Source organism: Idiotropiscis lumnitzeri, chromosome 18 (assembly GCF_059441095.1).
Source record: "Idiotropiscis lumnitzeri isolate Australia: NSW breed Sydney's pygmy pipehorse chromosome 18, RoL_Ilum_1.0, whole genome shotgun sequence".
In the NCBI taxonomy this organism is placed as follows: domain Eukaryota; kingdom Metazoa; phylum Chordata; class Actinopteri; order Syngnathiformes; family Syngnathidae; genus Idiotropiscis; species Idiotropiscis lumnitzeri.
Window position 1 is genome coordinate 10296276 of NC_142408.1, and position 23265 is coordinate 10319540.

Sequence of the window (23265 nt, forward strand, 5' to 3'; positions counted from 1 at the left end):
TTCAAAATACTTCCCACGATTAATGTAACCTATTATGATACAACCACACAGGGGGGGGACGTACAAATAAACAATTGCAACAATTCGTGCACACCCTCCCATAAATAAGGATGAGGCCAAGTTAAACATTACTTAACCAACGACATTGTAGCCATCCACACGAGCAAGGCGTCTTTTTATCTTGGAAACAGACAACGGAAGACAATCACTGAGCTTAAGACCTTAACTAATATTAAATGATGAGTCACACTTTTGCATTGGATGGCATTTATCAAACGCATATAATGAAAGTACGGCAGTTTTTAAATAGCCGCTAGTACTTGCTCATGTACAATTTGGGCTACAATATAAACAAACATGTAGTTGTAATGCTTCAAAAGACAAGATTACACTCACGGTCAGCTGTGTACTGCGTTACTGTGCTGGACACGGCTGGATCTGTCACTTCCACAGCAGCAGTTTGTGCTGCGGCCAAGCCATTTTGCTCCTCCTTGGCTTTACGCACCAATGCTGCAAGGGGATGGTCTGGGTCCATCACTTGAAGTGGCTGCAAACAGGGTCAGTGACAACAATTAAATTGTCAGTTAAGACAAACATTTGGCTTTGTGCATGAACTGATGTCGCCTGCTCAGATGAGAGGTAAAACGTCTTCTAAGATAATCACAACTGTCCAGATGCAACAGATTCACTGCCCTGACATGACCTGAGCTGCCATTTAGCACGTTTGTTCTTTCTCTGCCTGGGGAGCAAATTTATTTCAGCATCAGTTCAGGTTTTCATTTTTGAGAATTCATACATATTTGCAAATGTTCAGTGCTATCAGATTGAACAGACCCACCAGGAACTGTTAGAACACCCTTCTACGAATGAGAGAAAAATCTGCAACAATCATTAATATAAACAGACAAAAGTAACAATACATAAAAACTCCCAAAACTTAAAACAATTCATTTTGAGCGCAACAATGCAATCGGTACAATTAACGGCGATACTTTACTAATTTTGCTATTTTCACCCGTAAAAAGTTAATACTTAATACTCAATGAATTTGATAGCGTCATTATTTTTCATGTACAATCAACAGCTTTAAAAATGCATGTTGCCACTTGCTGAAAATGACATGCGGTCAGGGCTCAGGGAATGACCAATCACGGCTCAGCTTGCAAACATCACATGAGAAGTGATTAATGGCCAATTCGTGAACTAACCCTTTTACATGAACTTGAATGTGTTTGACACCAATATCATTTCAATTGAGAAAAACACATTTTTTGGGAGAAGGCAAGAATGAATAATCCACGAGGATGATGTGGTCGTGCAAAAGTGCTCACTCTATGTCCAATCTGTCTCTAGCCACTGACCAAAATTAAATTGAAAGAGAGTAATTAATGGATTATAACGCCTCTAATTAAGTGGATATTTTTGTTGAGTCTCACCCCTATTTATGATTATTCTTTACTAAGTTTTACTACCTAGCAAGCATTTTCCCAAAACATCACACTTGCTCACCTTCATCAGCTCCTCCAGCCGCGAGCATTTTTTGGGTGCGAACAAACTTGGATGAAGGTAGTTGCCATCCCCGTCGTCATCGGAATCATCAGAATTGGATTCTGCAACAAAGAAAGTGACGAGAAGAAAAGTCACCTGACAGTTTGTCCGAAAGTTGAGCTTGCAATGAGTGTTGCTGGGAGATGGCGCATATTCTCACCTTCTGGTTGTTCTTGTTTGTTGGTGGAGGCCACATTGTACCGACCTTCCTTCATGGCCCTCAGGATGTGTTTGTAATAAGGGTTCAAGTAATGGTCAAAACGAAGAAAGTCAAACTGGGAGTTACCAGCCTGCTTGGCTTTCAGCACTATCTCAAACTGAGCGCCTTGCTGACATACAAAGGTGGCTGTCCGCTCCATTATGTTATGAGTCTTGATGGTTGCCGGCTAAAATAAACACATTTGAAAGAAAAGCGTCAATACAAACATAAGTCAAGCCATTTTGACACAATCCACATTCTGAAACTTTTGGAAACCTAGATGGAGAATTACAAGAACTGTTTTCAAATCCGTAGTTGTATGATGAAAATCTTGAACTGGCATCTCCATCCATAACATTGTGAGTTCTTTAGTTCTTGTGCATTTACTGTACAGAACAAAATAAAATCAGATGGGCAACAAATCAGAATTGTGCACTTAGATCTGCAGTGTCCGTTCGCTGAGGTCAATCAGTCTCCACTAGCAGTTGCAGAACAAAAACACTTAATACCAAGGACACTGGCCATTTTACCTCCCAGGGGATTTCCATACAAAGCACTCCAACACTCATTTTGAGAACATAAATTTTAGACACACATGGGGAGGAAATCAGTGGAACAAGAAATGGTCTATCATTAAATTCATTATTGTTCCCTGTGTGTGCTTTCAATGATTAATCTTTGCCATTACCAAGAGAGAGCGCACATAGACATGGAGAAAGGTCCCACCCGACACATTTCTCATTGAGACAAAAGCTATAATAAATACTTATTAAAGACTCACGCCAAAAAAGATGCCAGGGTCAAACAATGAGAGTCGATTATGGTGCATGGATTTTGTGACCTAAAAGGACCCGAACACACGCCTATTTGTGAACTTTGCAAGATGCAGAAATTGGCATTTCAACTCAATTTTAATTTGACCATCACCTTATCATAACGCATGTGCAACTGAAAGTGCTTTACAATTTAGCAATTTTAAAATCAATAAAACTTGACATCAAACAAAGACGCCATCGCCGCCTTATTCCGTGATTCACATGCAATATACAGTATAACAAAACGGTAACTGGAAGCAATGCCTTTTAAGTCCAAAAACCAAGGGCAACACATAATGACAATAATAATAATAATAATAATACATACATTTGAATTGTTAATGCACTTGTAGTTTCTAAATCATGGCAGGATTATCAGTTCAGTTGTCTTGGAAATGGTTTTGGAGGAATTTTTCACCATCCATCTTTCCAGTCATAATAAACCGAATGGTTAATTATAATTTTTTTTTCTTTTAATAAAAGGAGCAATAACACATTCTTTCATGACTCTTGGCTCGTTAACTACCCTCAGAAAATTACATTCATAATGCTAGTGCTTGCATGTATCCACAGGGATGTTATTTTCTCTTTCATATTCAGAGCTGCACAACAAACGCACTCAGTACTACGTCTCGTGCTTAAAAAGTTTCAAAAGAAGCCTCGGTGGGTTCGTTAGCCTAAAATACCTATCAGTCCTGAAAGCATAACAGCAACTTGGTGGTGTCAGTGTCCTCTAAGCTACAGCAAAACAATACTCATTTGAGCCGGCAGTGCTAGTAATACAAGCTTGCAACCTGATAGCCTGCCTACTGTCTTCAGCACAGAAGAGTATTCTAATGCTCGCTTTATATTTCAAAATCAGCATTTTCTATAGTTTACCATACTGCAAAAGGCCGCCACAAATCCTCCATCAATTGCAAATTAGATTTAACAATGTGCAGACCGATTTTTTTTTTCATTTTCCTGAGAAAAAAAAATGAGTGTCTGAGTCTGAATGAGTGTCACCAACGAGTGTCTCGCAAAGCGACATTTTAGATTAAAAATATAATTCATAGATATTCAACAACAGATGAATTAATCATCAAATTTCACAAACTTGTATTCACTGAGGAATGGATAAAATGCTTACTTTTCAAAGTATGTACAAATTTATGTGCAGTACCATATACCAATTTACTGTACTGTCTATAAAATAGAGTTTGATGTGCAGTATGTCTACCAATGTTTTGAAGCTCCCCGCGTGACTCATGCAATTATAATAATGCAACAGAGAATTGCTCCAGGCTATACTCCTTGCACCTTCACGTCATGGACTATTTTCGCCCATGTTTTTGAACTTATAATTACTTTCCAGTTGCCAATTTTGACAATTACAACGACTTTTACACAAGGGTGGGTGTGCGTTATACTATATTGTTCATCATAAATGTGGAAATACAAGAATATATTGATGGGATGCTTAATACTCACCAGTTCTACATCAGGGGGGATCTCAAGTCCCGGGGGGGCAACAAATGGTTCTTCACTCTCTTCAGGCTCTGGCTTTTCTATTGAGTCGAAAATTGGATTAGTCCTTGAACATAGGTCACGTACTGTATAACAAATTGTCCTAAGTATTACGCCGTTTCGACTCATTTGCCTTAAGTGAGTTCACTGTCAGTAGGTGACTGCAAATTAATCAGTCAAGAAAATTGCAATAATCTGATGTTGTGTCTTGTGGAATGCAATATATATATATATATATATATATATATATATATATATATATACACATATACATATATATATACATTTTATTCATTTATATATATATATATATATATATATATATACTATATTTATATATATATACTATATTTATATATATATACTATATTTATATATATATATATATATATACTATATTTATATATATATATATATACTATATTTATATATATATTCTATATTTATATATATATATATATACTATATTTATATATATATTCTATATTTATATATATATATATATATATATTCTATATGTATATATATATATATTCTATATTTATATATATATATATTCTATATTTATATATATATATTCTATATATATATATTCTATATATATATATTCTATATTTATATATATATATATATATATATATATATATATATATATATATATAGTGATATATCACCAAGAATGTTAGGAGTTGGTGACTATTTAATATCCATGTATTTTATTGCACAGCAGCTCATCTGATGGAACTGAAATAGTCCCTAGCATCTTCTAATGACAAATGGTCAAGAGGACAGACAACCCCAGTGCAGTGATGAATCTTTATATTAATGGGGGAGAATTAGTAAGGGCAACACAACCAACATATGACATGCTTTGACAGATGATTGTTAATTATAATGGAATTAACCTTCTGGCAATATAAGAACCTCTCCAATTTACCTGCAATTACTGGTGATGACAATTTGATGATTGTCATTATTAAAAGTGGTTGAATGTCAGCCCACTTTGTGGTCATATTTAGTTTTTGAGTGTTTATGTATTTGCGGAGAGGTTCTCGTCCACCACAAGCAACGTGTTTAAGAGCGATGATCACTGTGTGACAATCACTGACTTCTCACCAGTGCGCTTGTGAGCATCCTCTTCCTCTGTAGGCTGGGAGGGGTCGTAGTAGTCCGCGGTGTACTTGAAGGCCACGGCGTTGTAGGTGCCTTCATCGGCTAGAGCTTCACTCAGACGCTTGTACTCCTCCTCTGTGGGAAACAAATGTCAAGCCAAGCAACATCAACATTATTACAGTTACTAATTTACACCGAACACTTAAAAGGCAAATGGTCCAGATTAAAGTACACTAGTAAAAAAGGAAAATGAGACAATACCATATAAGGTACCTTACCACCAAGTCCAATGTTGTGATTTCTCCCCCACACCCCATTATCTTGTGTAGGTATAACCTATTCATATGATATGTCAAAGATAGCACAACAGGCACTAATGTTAGAGCAGGGGCGTCTAAAGTCCAGGCGGCTCGTTATGGCCTGCCTCACATTTGAAAAAGAAAAAGAAACATGGCCCGCATCAGAGCATTATGAAGGTGGATGACGGCCGCAGTGAAAAGGAAATAAAGAAAATATTACTGGTCGGTACAAGAAATTCTCATTAATAGTATGTGCTTTGTCACCTATCATAGAAAATTGAACTATGAAAGAGATCAAACCCTGGGTGTTTGGCCTTTTTCTACAATATATTGTATACAATGTATGCAAATGCGTAACACTTTTTTTTATCACTTTGCCATTTATTTATTAACAAAACAAATGAGAACTTAAAGTGAACAACCAGGACAGGTTTGACCTGAACATTGCCTGTTCCTTATTAAAATTCATACCTATAAGTTCATTAAAGACAGAAGGACAAAATTCCCACTAAAACTATCAATATCTCTCATGCTCCGATGTGGTCTCTTTAGTGGCCAGATGGGTAATAGCCTGAATGAATGGGAGTCAAAACACCCAAATTCAAGGGCAGCCTCTTAAGAAATGAACTCAGATTGTGTGACATCAATCGTTAGCAAAGTCACAAGACACCATTTTTCATTCAATATGGTGGCTTTTTCATTTCATTAAGAGACTCCGTTTGTCTTTTATACTCTGTCATCCAAAAAAAAAACATTTAATGAGAATGTCAAAGGAATCCGATGCCAGTATTCGGGCAGTTGTCAAAAGTGATTCCCGTGAAAACATTTTTAGCGATGGAAATCATGGAAAAACTGAGACGTTGATAAATTCTGACTGTAGGAAAATACGCCTAAAACTCAACTTTAAAAACATACACCTTACACGGCAGTAAATTACCATGCAAAATTGTTTTAAAACATGTGGTCATATTCACAACAGTACATACGGTATTATTTGGGCAATGGGCAGAAAAAAAAAAAAAAACTATTTGGCTTTAATTAACCATAGGAAAATCTGAACTTCTTTGCAATTACTACAAATGTAATTACTTCCACAATAAGATGGAGACAACAGCTGGATATGACATCCGGATAGTTGCTTAGGCAAAACACCATCATGACAGCAGCTCCCATCAGTCATCTCAAAATATATACAGCAAAGGAAATGTGTACACAAATCCATCAACAAGACAAAATAACAGCTGCAATGTTGCAATAGTGCATATAAATATAACTTTAAATAAATGTAAATATTGTCACAATGGAATTATTAGCAACAAGGTTTGATGCATCTTGAGATGGCTTCTATAACGACTTGCAAGGCGCGGAAAAAGAAGGGGTTGTCATATTGGGACAATCGGAATTATCTTTAGGGATTTGGGAGCAGATTTGTGCATTTATGAGGGCCATCTGTTGTAATTAAGCCTCATTTCCACCAAGTAGAACAGTTTCACATCTGTACAGTTTTGCACTGAAAAATGCAGCTATGGCTGTACATGGCTTCCCCAATTATTATGCAAATGAGGGTTTTCCTCTGACTTTTATATGCTATGCAAATGGATCTCAGTCGTCAACAGTTAGTGAATATTTGGAAGGTTTTTAAACAAACCTCCCTCTTGCTGTCAGTAGAAATGTTTTGTCCAAATGCACCATCCCAAACAATTATGCAAAATAGTATTTCAAGACAATTTGTAGGTTGTAAAGAACTGAAAATTGTCATCTGTTGACTATGTATAAAAATCTTTGAAAAAACAATTTGCATAATTATTTGGAATGTGGTGTCCATAGGACTGGGCGATTCATCAATTTTAATGAGCTAAGAGGTCACTTCTTTTTTTTTTTTTTTTTTTTTTTTTTTTTTTAAGTGACTTCTGTAGTTCACATTGATTATCAGCGAACATACCAATGCATTTTCATGTAATCATGTCTGCTTGTTTTTTTATGTAAATGCAATCAATTAAACAAATAAGCATGTTAAAAAAACAAAAGTAATTTTGTGACTATTATTCTCTATAAGTCAGTACTCTGTGGAGCAAAATAGTGTAAATAAATAGCATTGCTGATATTATAAATTCTTTAAGCTACTTTTGCCCTTATTAGCTCCTCATGGTTTATATCTGCTGTAAATAATTATTTTCCGGTGTCCGAATATGTTCTTAAAACGTAGCTGTTGCCGTATTTTATCTTTATATACTCATCAATTGATTGATTGATTCATTCATTCTCCGAACCGCTTGCTGTTCATAGCTGGTTGTTGTCCATCTCCGCCCAACGCAGTTCCATCCAGACTTCTGTGAAATGTATACTATATACCTAAGAACTAATTCTGCTATTTTGCTGTCCTGTCACAAGGAAGCTTTTATTAAAAAAATAAATAAATGAGTAACTCACTTTACTAGAGTATAGCATGCCCACGTACCGTCAACTACTCAATTTTTAGCGAAGGGTTATACGCGAGTAGGTGAGTTTTCAAATGCAAATTATTTAGTGTCGTACACATACAAGAGTGAGGCTGCACAGGAGAGCAGATAGCACGCCAGAAGCCGTGATCAATAAAAAAAAAAAAGCATGCTTCATTATGGCATACGCAAACAAGCCAGAACTCGAAGGTCCCCAAACCTTTCCCTCAATCCTCGTACCAACACGCGTACTTTGCAACCTTCTGTTTGGGAACATTTTGGTTTCCCTGTAAAAATCGCAGATAGGAAAAGATATGTGGATAATCTCTTCGAGGAAGAAGAAAAGCTTGTACAACCACAGATAGCTAAATCAGATAGGGCCAAAGCAAAAACGCATGGCATTAGTATTTTTATGGCAACAGGATTACGACCATACTCAGTTGTTGAATGCAGAGGCTTTAAATATTTAGTGAAAAAGTACTTTGCTGCTGAGTGTTCAAAGATTTCATCACTCCAATGGTTTACATTCATACATGTCACATTAAATACATAGTTTACAATGAGATACTTTTATTTTTTTGTGTACTTTTTATTACAGTGTAATTACTTAGAATATAAACTAAATGAGCGCCTATTGTTTTTTTCTAAAATAAAATAGTTTTCTTGACATCTTTTCAAAATAAACATTTAATTTTCTTTGTGTTTTTATATCGAAAATATACAGAACCGAAGCCTCCAAGAAACCGACCCGAACCAAATTGTGATTTCAGCGTACCGTTACACTCCCATTGCCTACCTTGTCTCGCTTCTTCTTCCAGCAGGTCAGTGTGAAAGGCCAGATATCTTTCTTCGTCGCAGAGTGCCTCGATTCTAGCCTCTTCTTCCGACAGCTGGTAGGATGTGTTCCACGACCCACTGTCATACTCTGAAAGGCCATGTAAGTGACCACGCCCATCGTATCTGTTGAATGAAATGGCGCATTAGCAGAAGGAAATTGACAAAAACTTTTTATCTACTTAAAAGGCCTACTTACCAGGGGCGGGTGGTCTATAACACCCCTAGCTATGATATGAAATAGTCTGGAGGCCTGCTTAAAGTGAGTGCGCTTGTAAAGTGCTATGATGTTCTCTGAAGGCTAACAACATAATTAAAACCAAGATCCCTACATCAAAATGAAAGCAATTAAAGCAACTCCCCTTACCTTACAGGGTTCCCCCTGTAACACTCATCAATACTTTTACATCTGTAAAGAGAATTACATTCACACAAACCCGGGTACATAAATACCTATCCGTAAGAACGCAAACGGACGACATTTTCCAGGGTTCGTCCCTCTACTCCATCGCTCAGTTGCAGTTTCTTCAGGAAGACAAAGAAACGGGATGCTGAGGTTGGCATTCAGGGTTTGCCGGGACCCCTTTAGCCTACCTTGCTGGGGAAAGAACTGGGTTATGTGATTAAGACACACAAACAAAGGCTGTACAGATGAAACACAATTTTGGCCACTCCAGGTCAAGGTGATTCAAAAGAAAGGTTAGTGTGTGTGTGTTGTGCAAGCCTTGTAGGTAGGACATGCTCATTGATGGGTATTTTAGGCAGAATTTAATTGGGAAAAGAACAAACAAAATAAAAATATTCACAGTTGTTACTACATCATATGCAGGAGAAATATACGCTCCAAGTGAACATTTCCAGAGGAATTCCAATTCCAACATGCCAAATGCAAAGCCCAATTGATAGTAAAACATAAGGAATTGGTTAGCCAACGTAGAACTATTTGATAGAATGACAGGAACAATAAAATATCAGGAGCATTATCAGCTAACAATTGAAAATTAAGTGACGTTTGTATGTGAGCATAATAGGAGCTAGCAAAGAAAAAGTGGGATTTTCATATCAACATGTTACTCTGGAAATGTCGTTTTACTCATTTTAACGCACTGTAGAGCGTCCAAGACCACGATTACACATGGAGTAAACATTCTGGACAGTTTCGGGAATCATCCTCGGCTTCTGCGAGACTAACTCCAACCAGGTCCGTCAACTTTGAAACAAGCTAACGGACAGGATAGATGGTTAGCATAGTGTTTCGGTTAAAGTGTTCAACCGACCTATCGATCATGATGCTCTTGTCCCCCATCCATGGGATAAGATGCTTTCCATGTTCGTGGAAAAGAGCCCGTTCGTCGTCTCGGAACACTTTACAGGCGTAGCCAAACACCAAAAGGTCGGCGTATTTTTCACTGTCACTCGCATCCGAAGCCGGTTTGTTGTTTGGGTCCTTTTTTGCAGTCCCACGACGATACATCTCCAAATAAATGATAAAAAAAATGCTAATGTGTGAATCAAAATAGTAATTATGCAGAAACAAAAGCCTCGCAGCGGGAGCAGATATCAAGCTAATCGGAGTTCAAAATATCTCAGGCACTAAATGCTAGGTGCCGTCGATCGCCATGTTGAAAATGAGTAAATGTAGCTTTGTGACTTGGCCGGTACTTACGCCACATACAAAATTGCCATGAAATGCAAAAATAATTATAGCGTTTGGGTTTCTGCATAAATACTTTTTAATTGTTTATTATGACTTGTCATAAATAACTATTAACCGTGCATATTTTTTAATTGCCCGTTTTCGTGTGTGGCAAATGTGCGAGTAAGAAATTAAGCAGCAGTCTGAACCTCCTTTTACGTTTGAACGAGAAGGTGCCACACAACAAAAGTCAAATACAGTTATAATGATGTAACTGAACTGAAATGTCTGATTGCTTTTAAGTATTTTCTTTGTTTCTTTTTTCATTTATTGGAAAATTGATAAAGCGATTGCTTTGAAGAATTATCTTTGTTTCTTCTTTCATTTATTGCAAAATTGACAAAGTATATGTTCATGTATTGTCATCTCTCTCTGTCTCGCTCACTCTGAGGATGATGTCGCTACATACTTTTGTTGAGTTTATTTGTTCTAAAATGTGTGCTTATATAATATTAATCATTGTGCAGATTAGTTTAGAATATCCTACGTCCCACTTAATTGCCTTTGATTTGGCATTTTGTTCCCACAAATTGTCTGGGTTCAATCCCAGCTCCGGCCATCCTGTGTGGAGTTTGCATGTTCTCCCCGTGCCTGCGTGGGTTTCCTCCGGGTACTCCGGTTTCCTCCCACATTCCAAAAACATGCATGGCAGGCCGATTGAACACTGTAAATTGCCCCTAGGTATGAGTGTGAGTGTGGATGGTTGTTCGTCTCTGCGTGCCCTGCAATTGGCTGGCAACCAGTTCAGGGTGTCCCCCCCCTACTCCCCAAAGATAGCTGGGATAGGCTCCAGCACCCCCGCGACCCAAGTGAGGAGAAGCGGTACAGATGATGGATGGAAATTGTCTTGTGTCCATGTCTTCATGTCTGTAGAATGCTTCCAACAAAATACGCACAATATTATAATTTATCTCGCAACCCCCACTGGAAGAGCTGGATGAAGTAGCTGGGGGGAGTTAAGTCTGGGTTTACTTGCTTACGCTGCTGCACATCTTGCCTCTCACTTCTGAGGTTGGGAGCTTGAATCGGGCCTTCCTCTGTGATGTGTGGCACAGTTTTTCAGCGGATAACTTCATCAAAGATCGCAAGTGTGCTCAAAAACAAAATACATGTCACAACACTTCGACTTTTTTGTATCGACAACACCCTTTTTTTTTAAACCTGAAAAGTGAACTTGGTTATTCTGTCAAAACAGGGTCTGTAAATCTGTTTTGAAAGTCAAAGCAGGAAATGTATCTTTCTCTTGTCTGCTGTCAAAGAGCCTCAGAGATGCACTTGTCTACATAAGGTATACCTTAGAGCGCAGGTGTCAAACTCAAGGCCCGGGGGCCAGATCCGGCCCACCCACATCGTATTATGTGACCCATAAAGGCAAATATTGCATGACTTCATGTTTCTCGCTAAAACACCTAAATTGCAAATTGTCGTCAATTTAAAAAATGTTAAAATATTGCAAGAATTTCTTTCTTTGTTACCAATCACACTTTTAAAATTAATTCAATGGTAGTTAAACAAATAACATATTCCTGGATTCTGATTTTAAAAACTAGTTCTCCATCAGTTTGTTGTGTATATGTAATAATAATAATATGTTGATGATTTATAAAGGTTCACTGTCATAATGGCCCACCGAGCGAAACCAAAACCATGATGAGGCCCATGAGAAAAATAAGTTTGACACCCCTGCTATTGAGCAAGCATAACACTTTTGGATAGCACCGTTCTCCAGTCCTGAGCACGTCTGTCTCAGTTCTAAGGTTGACAACTAGTTGACGGTGTACCTTGCTTCTCACCCAAAGTCATCTGGAATCTACATCGCGTCAATCAACGAGGGAAACAATGACAGAACTAGAACAACACTCAATAACCATATGGACGCAGCTCTCAGTACTGTTACAAACACACAGATTCTGAACATGATTCACCGTTAAAATGTCTCATTCCGGAAAGAGGCATGTCATGCCTAACCAAGGTTATAGATTAAAGCTGCTATTCTCCATAGTCAAAAATGGAGCAAAGCGCTGTAAAGCTTTTATATTCCCTTCTATTATTTACAAGCTTTGCTAGTGCTTTGTTAAAATCCTCCCTTAAGCACAGACTAACACCCTCATGAAAGTAGTGTGAAAACAAGGTGCAAAGAGGCTGAATTTTCTGAGGCTGCCTTATTCAAATCCACAATGACTTTGTCCGTAGCTGCAGTATGCTCACAGCTACAGTATAACAAAGACAAATGACATACTGTATCATAATATACTGTGCGAAGTGAGTTGCCTGTCGCCTTGATGTTGTACAGTCGCAGTTGCTCATCAATAAAGCAGAGTTTGCTGAATGGAATGGTCTATTACCAGCCTATTAAAAGACTGTTATGAGTTATAATCAGAATAATACAGTACATTTCAGCCAGTGGGGGCTAATGTAAAAACAGAATAAATAAGAAATAAAGCAACATTTAAATGCGTAAGAACTTAACAGACTGCACATCAGCGAAGGCTAGCAAGTCCAACTGTGCAGAATCTTTGAAAGCTCTTCTCCTCATTACGCTCGGTAAATGCAGGGCAGATATGGACACACATCCATTCACATTTATGGCCAATGTAAACTCTTCAAGAAAACGTAGACAAGCATAGAAAGAATGTAACCTCCAAACAGAAAGGCCAGAATTGAGATTAGAACACTGGAGCGCAGAACTCCTGTTATTACTATGTCATTACACAACTTTTACATAACAGAATTTGACAGAGTAAATTTTTGTTCAGTGACATTTGCGTAATGGGTGGGAGTCAATCAACCAACCATTGAACATGTGACGTAATGATAATCGCGCTCCAGATTTTTCTTTCAATTTCCCTTCCGACAAAGCAAAGCTAAATTATTTTTTGATTACCGTATGTTTTCCTCATTGAGGGACCCCATGTGGGCAAATGAATCTGCTCCCTCATTTTATTCACATTTGTTTGGACATAGATATTTTTTCCTCTTAAAAATACAATATTGAAAACATTTTACATTTACAAAGATACTGTAGCTCACTTTCCAGTGTATTGTTCGGGTAAATTCAATTATTTTACTCCCTTTACTTGTTTCTCTTCAATGAACAGCTCCCATTTTGGATTATGTTTTTTTTTTTCTTTTCCCTTCCCAAAACTCCAAGGGCTTGTCTTTTATTTACGGTTACTTGAGCTCCATGTGCCAAAGCAGTTTTGATGACTTCAGTGCCTCTTGCAAGCCTGTCCCAGCATTTTATACAAAATGGCTTCTTGCAATATAACTGAAACTCTTGACAGCAGCTTTCTTTCTTGTGGAAGTTGTGGGCTCGTCCTCTATACCTCACAATTTGGCCTGTTCCTCTTTTTGAAGAAACTCTCCAAACAGATTAATCTTTTTATTCATTTTTCTTGCTAGCGTATTTTTTTCTCACATGATGTGTCCGAGATGAGCGATGACTCTGATGATGCTTCATAAAAAAAAAATTATTTTTTTATTTTTGTCTCTTTGTGCGCCAGCCACCAAATACTGTTGATGGAACCCTAGGTTTCATAAAAAATATAAATAAATAATTAAATAAATAAATAGATAAATCAAAACACTTACACACACAATAAGCCAGAGAAAAGGCAAAACACATTTTTTAGTTATTTTTTTAGATGTTGACTGAGACACAATATGCTCAAATATTGCGAGAAATGTGAGCATGCCCCCGAAAATGTGGATTAAATCAAGTTGTACCGTCACTGCAGTGCAACTTTAGAGGCTCCAATGTACATACGACACACGCAACATATAACAAGCACCACAGAAAGTTCATCTAGTACAGGTGCACCTCAGTTTGCCCTCAAAATTGTCAGATGAGAAAGAAATGGGCCCTTGTTACAGCTTTGGTAATAACGGATCATTTCACCTTTACGGGCTCTCATGGACTGGTAGCGATATCGAGTTTCCCTCAAAGGCATCGTAATACATCAGGAGTTAGTAGGAGCCGACTGGCTGACTGAAAGCTACACAGCAAAGCCCCTTATGCCGGAGGCTTTTATGAGTATAATTTATGTCTCTCCTGCTGACTGCCACTTTTAATGTGTAGATGTAGATGACAAATGGGTCTGGCCTGTATGATTATAATCATTCTTAGGTAATTATTTTACACACTAGAACATTTCTGACTTGTTTCCACCCCCCCAACACACATTTCTATCCATTTTATATGACGTGTAAACATCGCATCTTCCAATAGTAGCCTGCTAGATTGCCTGAAAACATTTCAAGTTTTCAGATGCATTTTGTTATCTTTGTTATTTTTTAAATTTTTTCTTTTTTTTAGGAAGTTTGTAGTTGATCTGCAAAGGTTATGGAGTTGTATGAAACGGTCCTTTGCGGAAAAAAGATTGAGGGTCACTGCTATACAACCAATGTCAAGTTATGAATTTGTACTAACAGTAAAAATGAGCCAGATGACAAGACAGAGGCAATTTATAACTTTTAGCGTTATAGCAAATGATCAAAATCAAGGGAGCGTGTTTTGTTTTTTCACGATTATGTTAATAGTGAAAAATTGTGCATTTCGCCTTCATCATTCATGTTTTATTGTTTCCTTGTTTTAACACATTTTACATGTTTTACTGTTCCTAAAATGTGACTTCAAAAATGTACAGTTAAATTATTCTAGGCTTTATGATGATCCCAACTTGAAATGGATCGTTTCAATTTTTTCTTTTTATAATGCCCTATGGCTACATTTATTCCAGAAAACCACCAAACCCAAAAATCGAGCTAAGTCATTAATGTAGCATTCTTCCAGATAATCAATTTTAAGAGTGCTGCTAATGTCCCAACACTCTATCCTCGTAGGAATGCTTTGGAATGAGCGCTCTGAAACTTTCATTTTAACTTAATTGTGTCTGTTGTGGTCATGTTCAGCAATTCATAGAAGTCATGCTGTGCTTTCAGTGGAAAGCAACATGGACATTTAAAACCCACATCGTTACAAATGACTTCACCACTTTTACGCAGCTTTAGTGGACAAGTAACACATCAATGGCTTTCTTCCAGTAAATTCCATGGAATCAGTTTTGGCATGCTATCTCTTGATTGACAGGTGAGATAGGGTGGAGCCAACAAGGACAAATGCCTCGCAGCTGCAACTGCCGCCATTATTTTGGTACAATACAAATCAAGTTTGATGGATTTGCTGAGGGAAGTCCATTAATTGGGATTAGTCAGCAGTTTAACAGGACCAAGATTACAATTAGCAAATCTATTCTTTTTAAAGGCCTGTAATATGAGGTTTTTTTTTTTTAGATTTGGTGATTTTAGGACTGTTCTTTTACAAGTCATTTACATTAGTTCAATGTAGAGACATGCAGTTCAGCCGCAGCTATAAAACTGTCTTGTGTTTAATATGCAATCGATCAAGGTGGATTGCGGAGAGTATCAAACAAAACAGGCTCTTTAAAAAAAAAACAAAAAAAAACGAAGAAATATATATAAAAATGTGTGTTTGGTATTCATTGTATATTGTAGCATATAGCTATAGTGGCATTCATGCATGATGAACTACGGTAGTCTGCCATTATGACTGCAAAGCTTAAAATTCCACTATGGGAAATGTTCCAAAAAGTGCTGTATTTAAACTACACACTTTCAGCAAAATTACATTATCTAACAGGTCTGCATGTGGATCAAAATCCGTTTCTTCCAGCCCAGGGCTATCAGTCAAGTTCTTTTTCGGACTAAGATACTGTTAATGTTGTTCTGTCACTGTTAATTGGTTGCTAATTGTTGGCCTCACTAAAAGAGTGCCTTTGAGTTGCGTGTGGACTCTTGTTATTATAATGATGCTATGTCATCCAGTTTGTTCTCTTGCTAAAAGGTCTTTAGGACTCATTAGACACTTTCTCAACCACGTTTATTACGAAAGAGACAAGACCCCTTTCTACATAACTGTTTTCCATTAACCCCGTTACAAGCTAATTCAACAAAATACTCTTGTATGTTTGCCATTTCTGTAACCATAGTAACCAATTACACACATCTTCACGGTGTTAGGATAAATGTACTCTATATGAATTGCCTTGGTTGTTCCATTTATTTGTTTGAATCAAATGGCTTTACATCTGTGGATACTGGAAGGTCCAACTGTATTTCATACAGTAGCAAGAACTGCCTTGCTCCTACCACATCACATGCTAAATCTAAAGTTTGTTTTGGAAAATGCTAGAAAATTCTTTTAGCAACCAGTTACATTTATTTAATCAATAGAAACTTCCTTTCAGTAAATTGACCTTTTCCTTAGGACCCTTCCCATGAATAATTGATAACCGGAGTGACAGCAGCTCTTGGCAGAATTAAATTAGTGTGGCATGGAGCCCATTTTATCCCGACTTCAGAGTGAACATGCTTTCACAAAGGCCCGGACTTGGCATTTTGTCCGCTGGGCTGCACGTTCCAGCTATTCAATCACAAAAAGTACCATTGACACCTCTCCTGAAGTCACGGAAAGAAGCCTTCGGGTGATTGTATTTCCATCTCTATAACTTTAGATGGACATGGAGTTCATGTTGAAAAGTTGTGTCGTGGCACCAGTGGGCTGTTTTAAAAAACAAGAAAGATGATAATAATAATTACGTGTTCAATGAATATTCCTAAAAGGAGTGAAAGGATTTGATGCACACTGTTGTCATATTTCTGAATGAAATAAGAAGACATCCACCACTCACTCGTATCAGCGGAGCAGAATCTATCTGCCTACACTTCAATCAAATTCACAAAAATCCCACCTGCGCCAAAACTTAGACCTGCTTTTATCTGGTCTGAAGTCTAGGCTACTTTTTGTCACCACATTATCAAGCGCTAGTAATGTAAGAAGCTCTCAGTCTGCCACATTCCTCAACAAAAACTAGACTTGTCCCAGCACAAAAATAATTTTTTTACGCAGAGTGCATGCACACTTGTGTACAAAAATAGAGCTGAAAGATTCTAAGTTATCCGTAGCTATGAATGTGGTTTGTATGGTTTGTTGTCTCGTTGAGCCCGATGATTGGCTGGCAACCAGTTCAGGGGGTAACCCACCTTTCGCTCAAAGTCAAGCGGAGTAAGCTTCAGCTCACCCGTGACCCGAGCGGGGCTACGCCATGCAGAAAATTAACGTATAGAATTCAGATAAACAGAACAAGAAACAACACCCTTATGTCTCTGCTGCACCTGCGACGAAAATAAAAAAAGCAAAATGGCGAGTTCTGAGAAATAAAAAGAGAGAAATGGAAAGAGACAGGCCGCGAGATGCCAAAAGCTGATCACCAGGTTGAGACAAACCAATAAATGGGTAGACGAACAGCCAGTGGACAGATCTAAGGGAAATTTGTTTTTTTTCCCCCCTGTGGGGAAATCTTTGAAACGTGTGAACATTTCCTTGAGTAAATGATGTATAGCACCATTCAGTGCCAGTGACTGTGGCTGTGGTCAGTACAAAACAAAAGCCTCATTTGTCTTGGGAGTCTGTAATGGAAAAGCAAGCGAACAGACTTTGACTGGTAGAATGCATGAGAGTAGACCTGTTGGAAAAAATGTGATGCTGGACATCAGCGTGATTAATTAACAAATCCTGTTCATGGCTTAATCAGCATATACAAGTGCGAGAAGACGTCACCTTCGAGCGTAACGACTTTCCGTTTTGCTGGTTTAGAATGGTCAGGATTTGATGAAAATTGTTATGCATTGATGGTGGCGACACGTGTACTATCCCAGAGAACATTTTTTGGCTGTGGTGGGTTGCTCTTTAATTGAAGCATACTATTGTACTAAGCCTTAATAATGGATTTCTGCTCATGATGTCACTTTTTGGCGCAATTCAAACCATTTCTGATCAATTTAACAACTTATAATGAGTCCCGGAATGAAGGCTCTTAAAAAGTTTACAACTTCAATTTTGGGAGGAAGCTGTTGAAGGGAAATGCCGCCCGAGAGGTTAGAGAAATTTTCACCATGTAAAATATCATTTTATCGGAAGGCTTCCTCCGAGGATTCATAAATGAAGCAGCATCACATGGCTCTAAAGTTTAGAGTCTAAACTGAGCAAATTGTTCTTAATGCTATATATAGACTTTTCTGCACCAAATTAGTGATAGTATAAACATTACATAACAATTATAGAATCACTCACCACAATCAATTCTAATTAATTTTGTGTACGACAACAGCGTAACGTTCCCATTCAGCTATTTTAACGACAAAATGATTAAAAGGAAAAACGAAGGAAAGATTAGACCACAGAACTAAAATGGAACCAAATTTAACGTATTCGTTTTTTTTTGTTTTTTTTACTCTTCACACAGGACGGGGTCGGCACTGCCTCACTTGCCTAATCTTGACCTTTACATCCCTAATTTGTAGAGCGACGATAATGATTGCTGCAGAAAAGTGGAGTCGTGCAAAAAACACGTGCTGAATAATTGGCCCGTGTTTGGTATGGCTGCTAAATATGCATGTCCCCATAAATCCATCAAAAGCTTTTCCTACTCGTAGAGTCTTACATTTAAAGTCTTAAAAAAGTTGCCAACTTATTGCGGCAGAGTGCTCATGTAGACAGGCAGAAAAAAAAAATCCATTAATCCTGTTCCCATCAGGTACTTAATTAGGTGACAATATATTCTCCCTGCTGCATCCTCAAACATTTTCTCTGCAGTTATAGTTAGCTCTCTTGAACCTCCGGTTCCTATAATTAAATATTTGAGCTTCACAGTGTAGAATGATGTTTGAAACAAGTTTGACATATGCTTTAACATTTTTTGATGTCAGAGTAAACTTTCTCTGACTTTCACTGGAAAATGAGGCAAGGCCTTGACGCATGATTTTGTAACGTCACAAATAGTTTGGGTGCCAATCTTGGTCAAATATTCAGCATCCACCTATGAGATGTGGAAATTCAATGCCTCCCGCTCACGCACATCCTTATTATTATGCCCTGCAATTTGAACAAAGGGACATTAAGTTGAGGAAATCTTACTAAATTAGAATCTATTTGATGCATGACTTTAGACTGCAATATTGACTGGTATTCGTAGCATCTTTGAATCAGTTTGCTATTCTCAGTAATACTAAAAAATATTTTTGCAAACAAACATCCTGCAGACCACCTTCAATTTAATACATTTTTTTTCTTTTTCCTTTTTTTTTTTTTTTTTTTTTTTTACAAAGTGTGAGTTAGCCTTACTGAGGTCTTATTTTTCTTCTTCCTGTTTTCCGTCTGCAGGCTCCTTTCATTACTTCAGACTATTTTTACCCCAAAACTTCCACGCTGTAAACAGGTACTTGGTTCATGAATATTTATCTTAGAGACACCAAAATCCACAGGGCGAAGAATGCTGACCATAATGAATGCCAACCTGTCACAAGATCCAACCAGTAACATCTTCGTGGACCTATATTGACTTTGAGCTGTCTTCATTGTGGCACATGATTTGTTTCGCAGCTTGTCTTTTTTCATGTTTCCTGCCTCTGTGGCCTGCAATATTTATCTGTCTACAGTGCGCGTGTATACAAGCGTGTGTGCGTGCTTGCGTGTTGTTGATAGCATAAATTCATCCACCGGCCTCGTTCTTATCGTCTTTGCTGTGTTTTATGTCTATTCTCCTTGCGGTATAATACTGAATAATTCAAGGCAACGTACTGTAGTATATCACCGGTGATGGTATGTATCCCATAGGAATGGCCATCAATCCCACAGGAATTGTTTTCGCTGCAATGGAGGAAAGAACATGAACGCTTTTCTATTCCACTTTCTTCCAAAACCTTTCCCAATCAGGTGCTTCACATTTCTTCTTTTGATAAGACATCTTATTTTTTAATCATCAATGACAGAATATAGACAAGATAGTAGGCCTAACACTGGTTGGCGTTATGTATTGTAGTCAAGTTTTGTAGCTTCAAGGTCTAGCAGCGTTGCTCTGAGTACAAGGGAGACTTGGTGAGTGTGAATTGTTTAAACATGAACAAACACACACACACACACACACGAACACTCGCAAGTTGTCATCTTTCTCATTTAGCTGAGCTGTATGCTCTTTGAGGTTGTTTGAGTGCCATGCAAGTGTGAGTTTTCAGCTTTGGCTCTGAAAGAGTACAGCAACGCACATCAGGGTGGAACCATCTGAACGTGCAGGTGCATGTTTCACGGAGAAAAATGAAAAATGGTGAGCAACAGCCATATTGCTGGATCCCATTATTTTGATTCTGCATGGTTGCATGGATATGACACACTTAAATTGAAGTAAAAGTCTTCATAAATTCTGTGTTTTACGATTGTCGGGGTGACATGTCTCTATACTGTATTTTACATGGCATACAATATCTACCGATTTCGCAGCTGAGTGTGAGGCTGCCGGGAAAACAAATCAGCAACTCCAAATCAGATTCCTTTGGTCTTGGGTAACTTTTCCTATCTTGGAGTGAAGAAAGAGGCAGCCGGATAGCAGAACTCCAAATTGAATCTTTGTTTCCACCCTCACCGTTGTTAGAGTCCAGGTAGTTGCGTAGTGGGGAAGAAAATATAAGGTTGTGTATACAACAGCCAGAACTTACTTTCCGCCACACAGTATCTAGATTACTTTTATGGATTGAATTGGACACACCCTGTGAGTAGACCAGACAAATTTCACAAGACAAGCAGAAGAAATAGAAACAAAGACAAAAGAAGCGAGGGTTCCATTCGTATTGAAGATGACGGTGACGGCCTGATGCCCACGAGGAATCGAGAGGATTGAGGCAAGCGTGGCTTTGAAAGAGAGTGAGGAGCATTGTTATCTTGGAGATACTCAAATTAGATCCAGTTGAGGTTGCATCTATTGCCACCGAAATGCAGATGTAGGATACTGTCGCTGAATCCACATTGCCTTCGTGGAAGGCAGGCAAGCAAATTAGTTTGCTGTCACGTTGGGGCGGCAGTAACTCCTCTGTGGCAACTCCTGGTTTCTGAATCTTAGCCACGATTGGTCGTTATCTGAGCCCTGTGCAACTGTGATGTCATTTTCAGTCGACAGAAAGTGTCAAAATGGCCGCCAGATATGGGTAAAAACGTTTGGATTTCGCTGCTTCACTCATATTCCACAAACACAATAATAATCAGAATGCCATGTTTAGACTAGTGGGCCTGCATATTCTTGTGAAGAACATTTTGGAGTTGACTTCCCCTTTAAGTGCCTTTCCTAATCAATCATTAGACGCAAGCTACAATCAATAAATGTGGTCTCCGTAGGCTCGACTAGTTCTCATCCTCAGGTCAGAAAAATGCTTGGCTGTCAACTGTAACTCGCAGTTCGCTCTACATATGAGCGAGCAGATGGCTGGAGGTTGGAAAAGAAAAATGATGCTTATTAGGAAAAGAAAAGTTTTAACTTTGAGCCACATGGTGCAACACTACAATCCTACAATCCTGTCCAGGCAGACTGAGGCTCCTCTGCGCTCAACGTCATCCATCAACAGAGCATCCAATACAAAAGTGTGTCGTGACCTTAGAGAGATACATCCATCAGAATGCACTGGTTTTCTTTCTTGGTGATATATCATTTATATTTAATACAGAGTAGTTATTCAATAGCGAATTCAAAATTCCTTAGAGTGATATTTGTGATTTTTTTACTTTCATTTATTTATTTATTTTATCTGACTTCCTGTTCGTCGCAGCTCAGTCCAGGGACATAACTCCATTATTCATATTGTTGTGTCAGCCAATAGGGTGTGACTGGCATTGACCTTTAGGGCAAAAGTGGTTCTGCGCCACAAATTCTTTCCGGCAGCGTGAAAGCAAGATGGTTCAAAGGTAATTTCAAGTGTGAAAATTTTAAAGGGAATTGTCAGTGTTGCGCGCAACATTGCCATAGGATGTGAGATCATATTATAAATATTAACAAATAAAATAAATAAATAAAAGAAGGCAAGAATGGTCACATTTTTCAGAGTACAACTTATTCCTCTATGGTTGTTTCCCGATTATTTCTATTCATCACAAATTCCACTAGGTGTATGATTATTGTTGATGAGCCACAACACTGCCATCCTTTGTTTTCTGAAATTACGCTTCCAGTTGCGGAATTTGACCATTTAAAAAAAATCCTCCTTCATGGTGAGAAGTAACAAATGCAGACGGATTCTAACACATCTTCAAAAGTGCACCGTCGCATTGTCTGGCTAATAAGGAGCAATATGATTCCTGTAAATCTGGCTGGGTCTCGATTTACATTTTCACTCAACGGAGCAACATCAGGAACGTGTTTAGTGCTTAGTGAAAAGCCAATTGCAAGATTTGAATACAACTATTCTGTGGAAATGATGGGACAATTTTTGGACAACCTAACCTATGTAGTGTAATATGACGTTGTCCTTTTCGAGAGCCTCTAAGTAGTTTTGGCAGAATTCTCTACAATGAAAACCAATATTATCATCAAGTAACACACTCTCCCTGGAACACTTTTTTTTCCCATTCTCAATGAATGTAATGGCCAAGGCCATATTGCAGCATCACATTGGATGTGAGCACTTATACTTTTCAATTTGGTTGTTTCGCCTGCAGCCCGATTGATTTTGCAAGAGCCCTTGAGAGTAGCATAGCAATGCACCAAGCAGAGACATTTAAAAAGGATTGAATGTGTCACTTTTGATATGCTGACGATTCTCAGCACTGGGATGAATCGATAGTGGACTCGGGGCAAGTAAAGGTTCAAAAACAAAATCGAGCCGTTAACATGAATTACGCTCTTTTGCTACATGTAACTGAACGACAAATGCAGTCTATATCAAATAGACTCATACAAAACGTTGGGCTTGTGCTTGC

At 38.0% G+C, this 23265-nt stretch overlaps 1 protein-coding gene across 1 annotated transcript in view; it reads right to left on the minus strand.

Moving 5' to 3' along the window:
* The window catches only part of sfswap (splicing factor SWAP), a 31819-nt gene extending 21430 nt beyond the window's left edge, over window positions 1–10389 (minus strand). Inside the window, exons 1-7 of the mRNA XM_088281821.1 lie at window positions 10030–10389; window positions 8715–8878; window positions 5185–5316; window positions 4033–4109; window positions 1709–1934; window positions 1510–1610; window positions 397–547 (exon numbers count right to left, since the gene is read on the minus strand). Of these exons, the coding sequence (XP_088137947.1) occupies window positions 397–547; window positions 1510–1610; window positions 1709–1934; window positions 4033–4109; window positions 5185–5316; window positions 8715–8878; window positions 10030–10226 (1048 nt within the window). The 5' untranslated portion in view covers window positions 10227–10389. The remainder of the gene's footprint in view (window positions 1–396; window positions 548–1509; window positions 1611–1708; window positions 1935–4032; window positions 4110–5184; window positions 5317–8714; window positions 8879–10029) is intronic.
* Between the last annotated feature and the right edge of the window lie 12876 nt (window positions 10390–23265).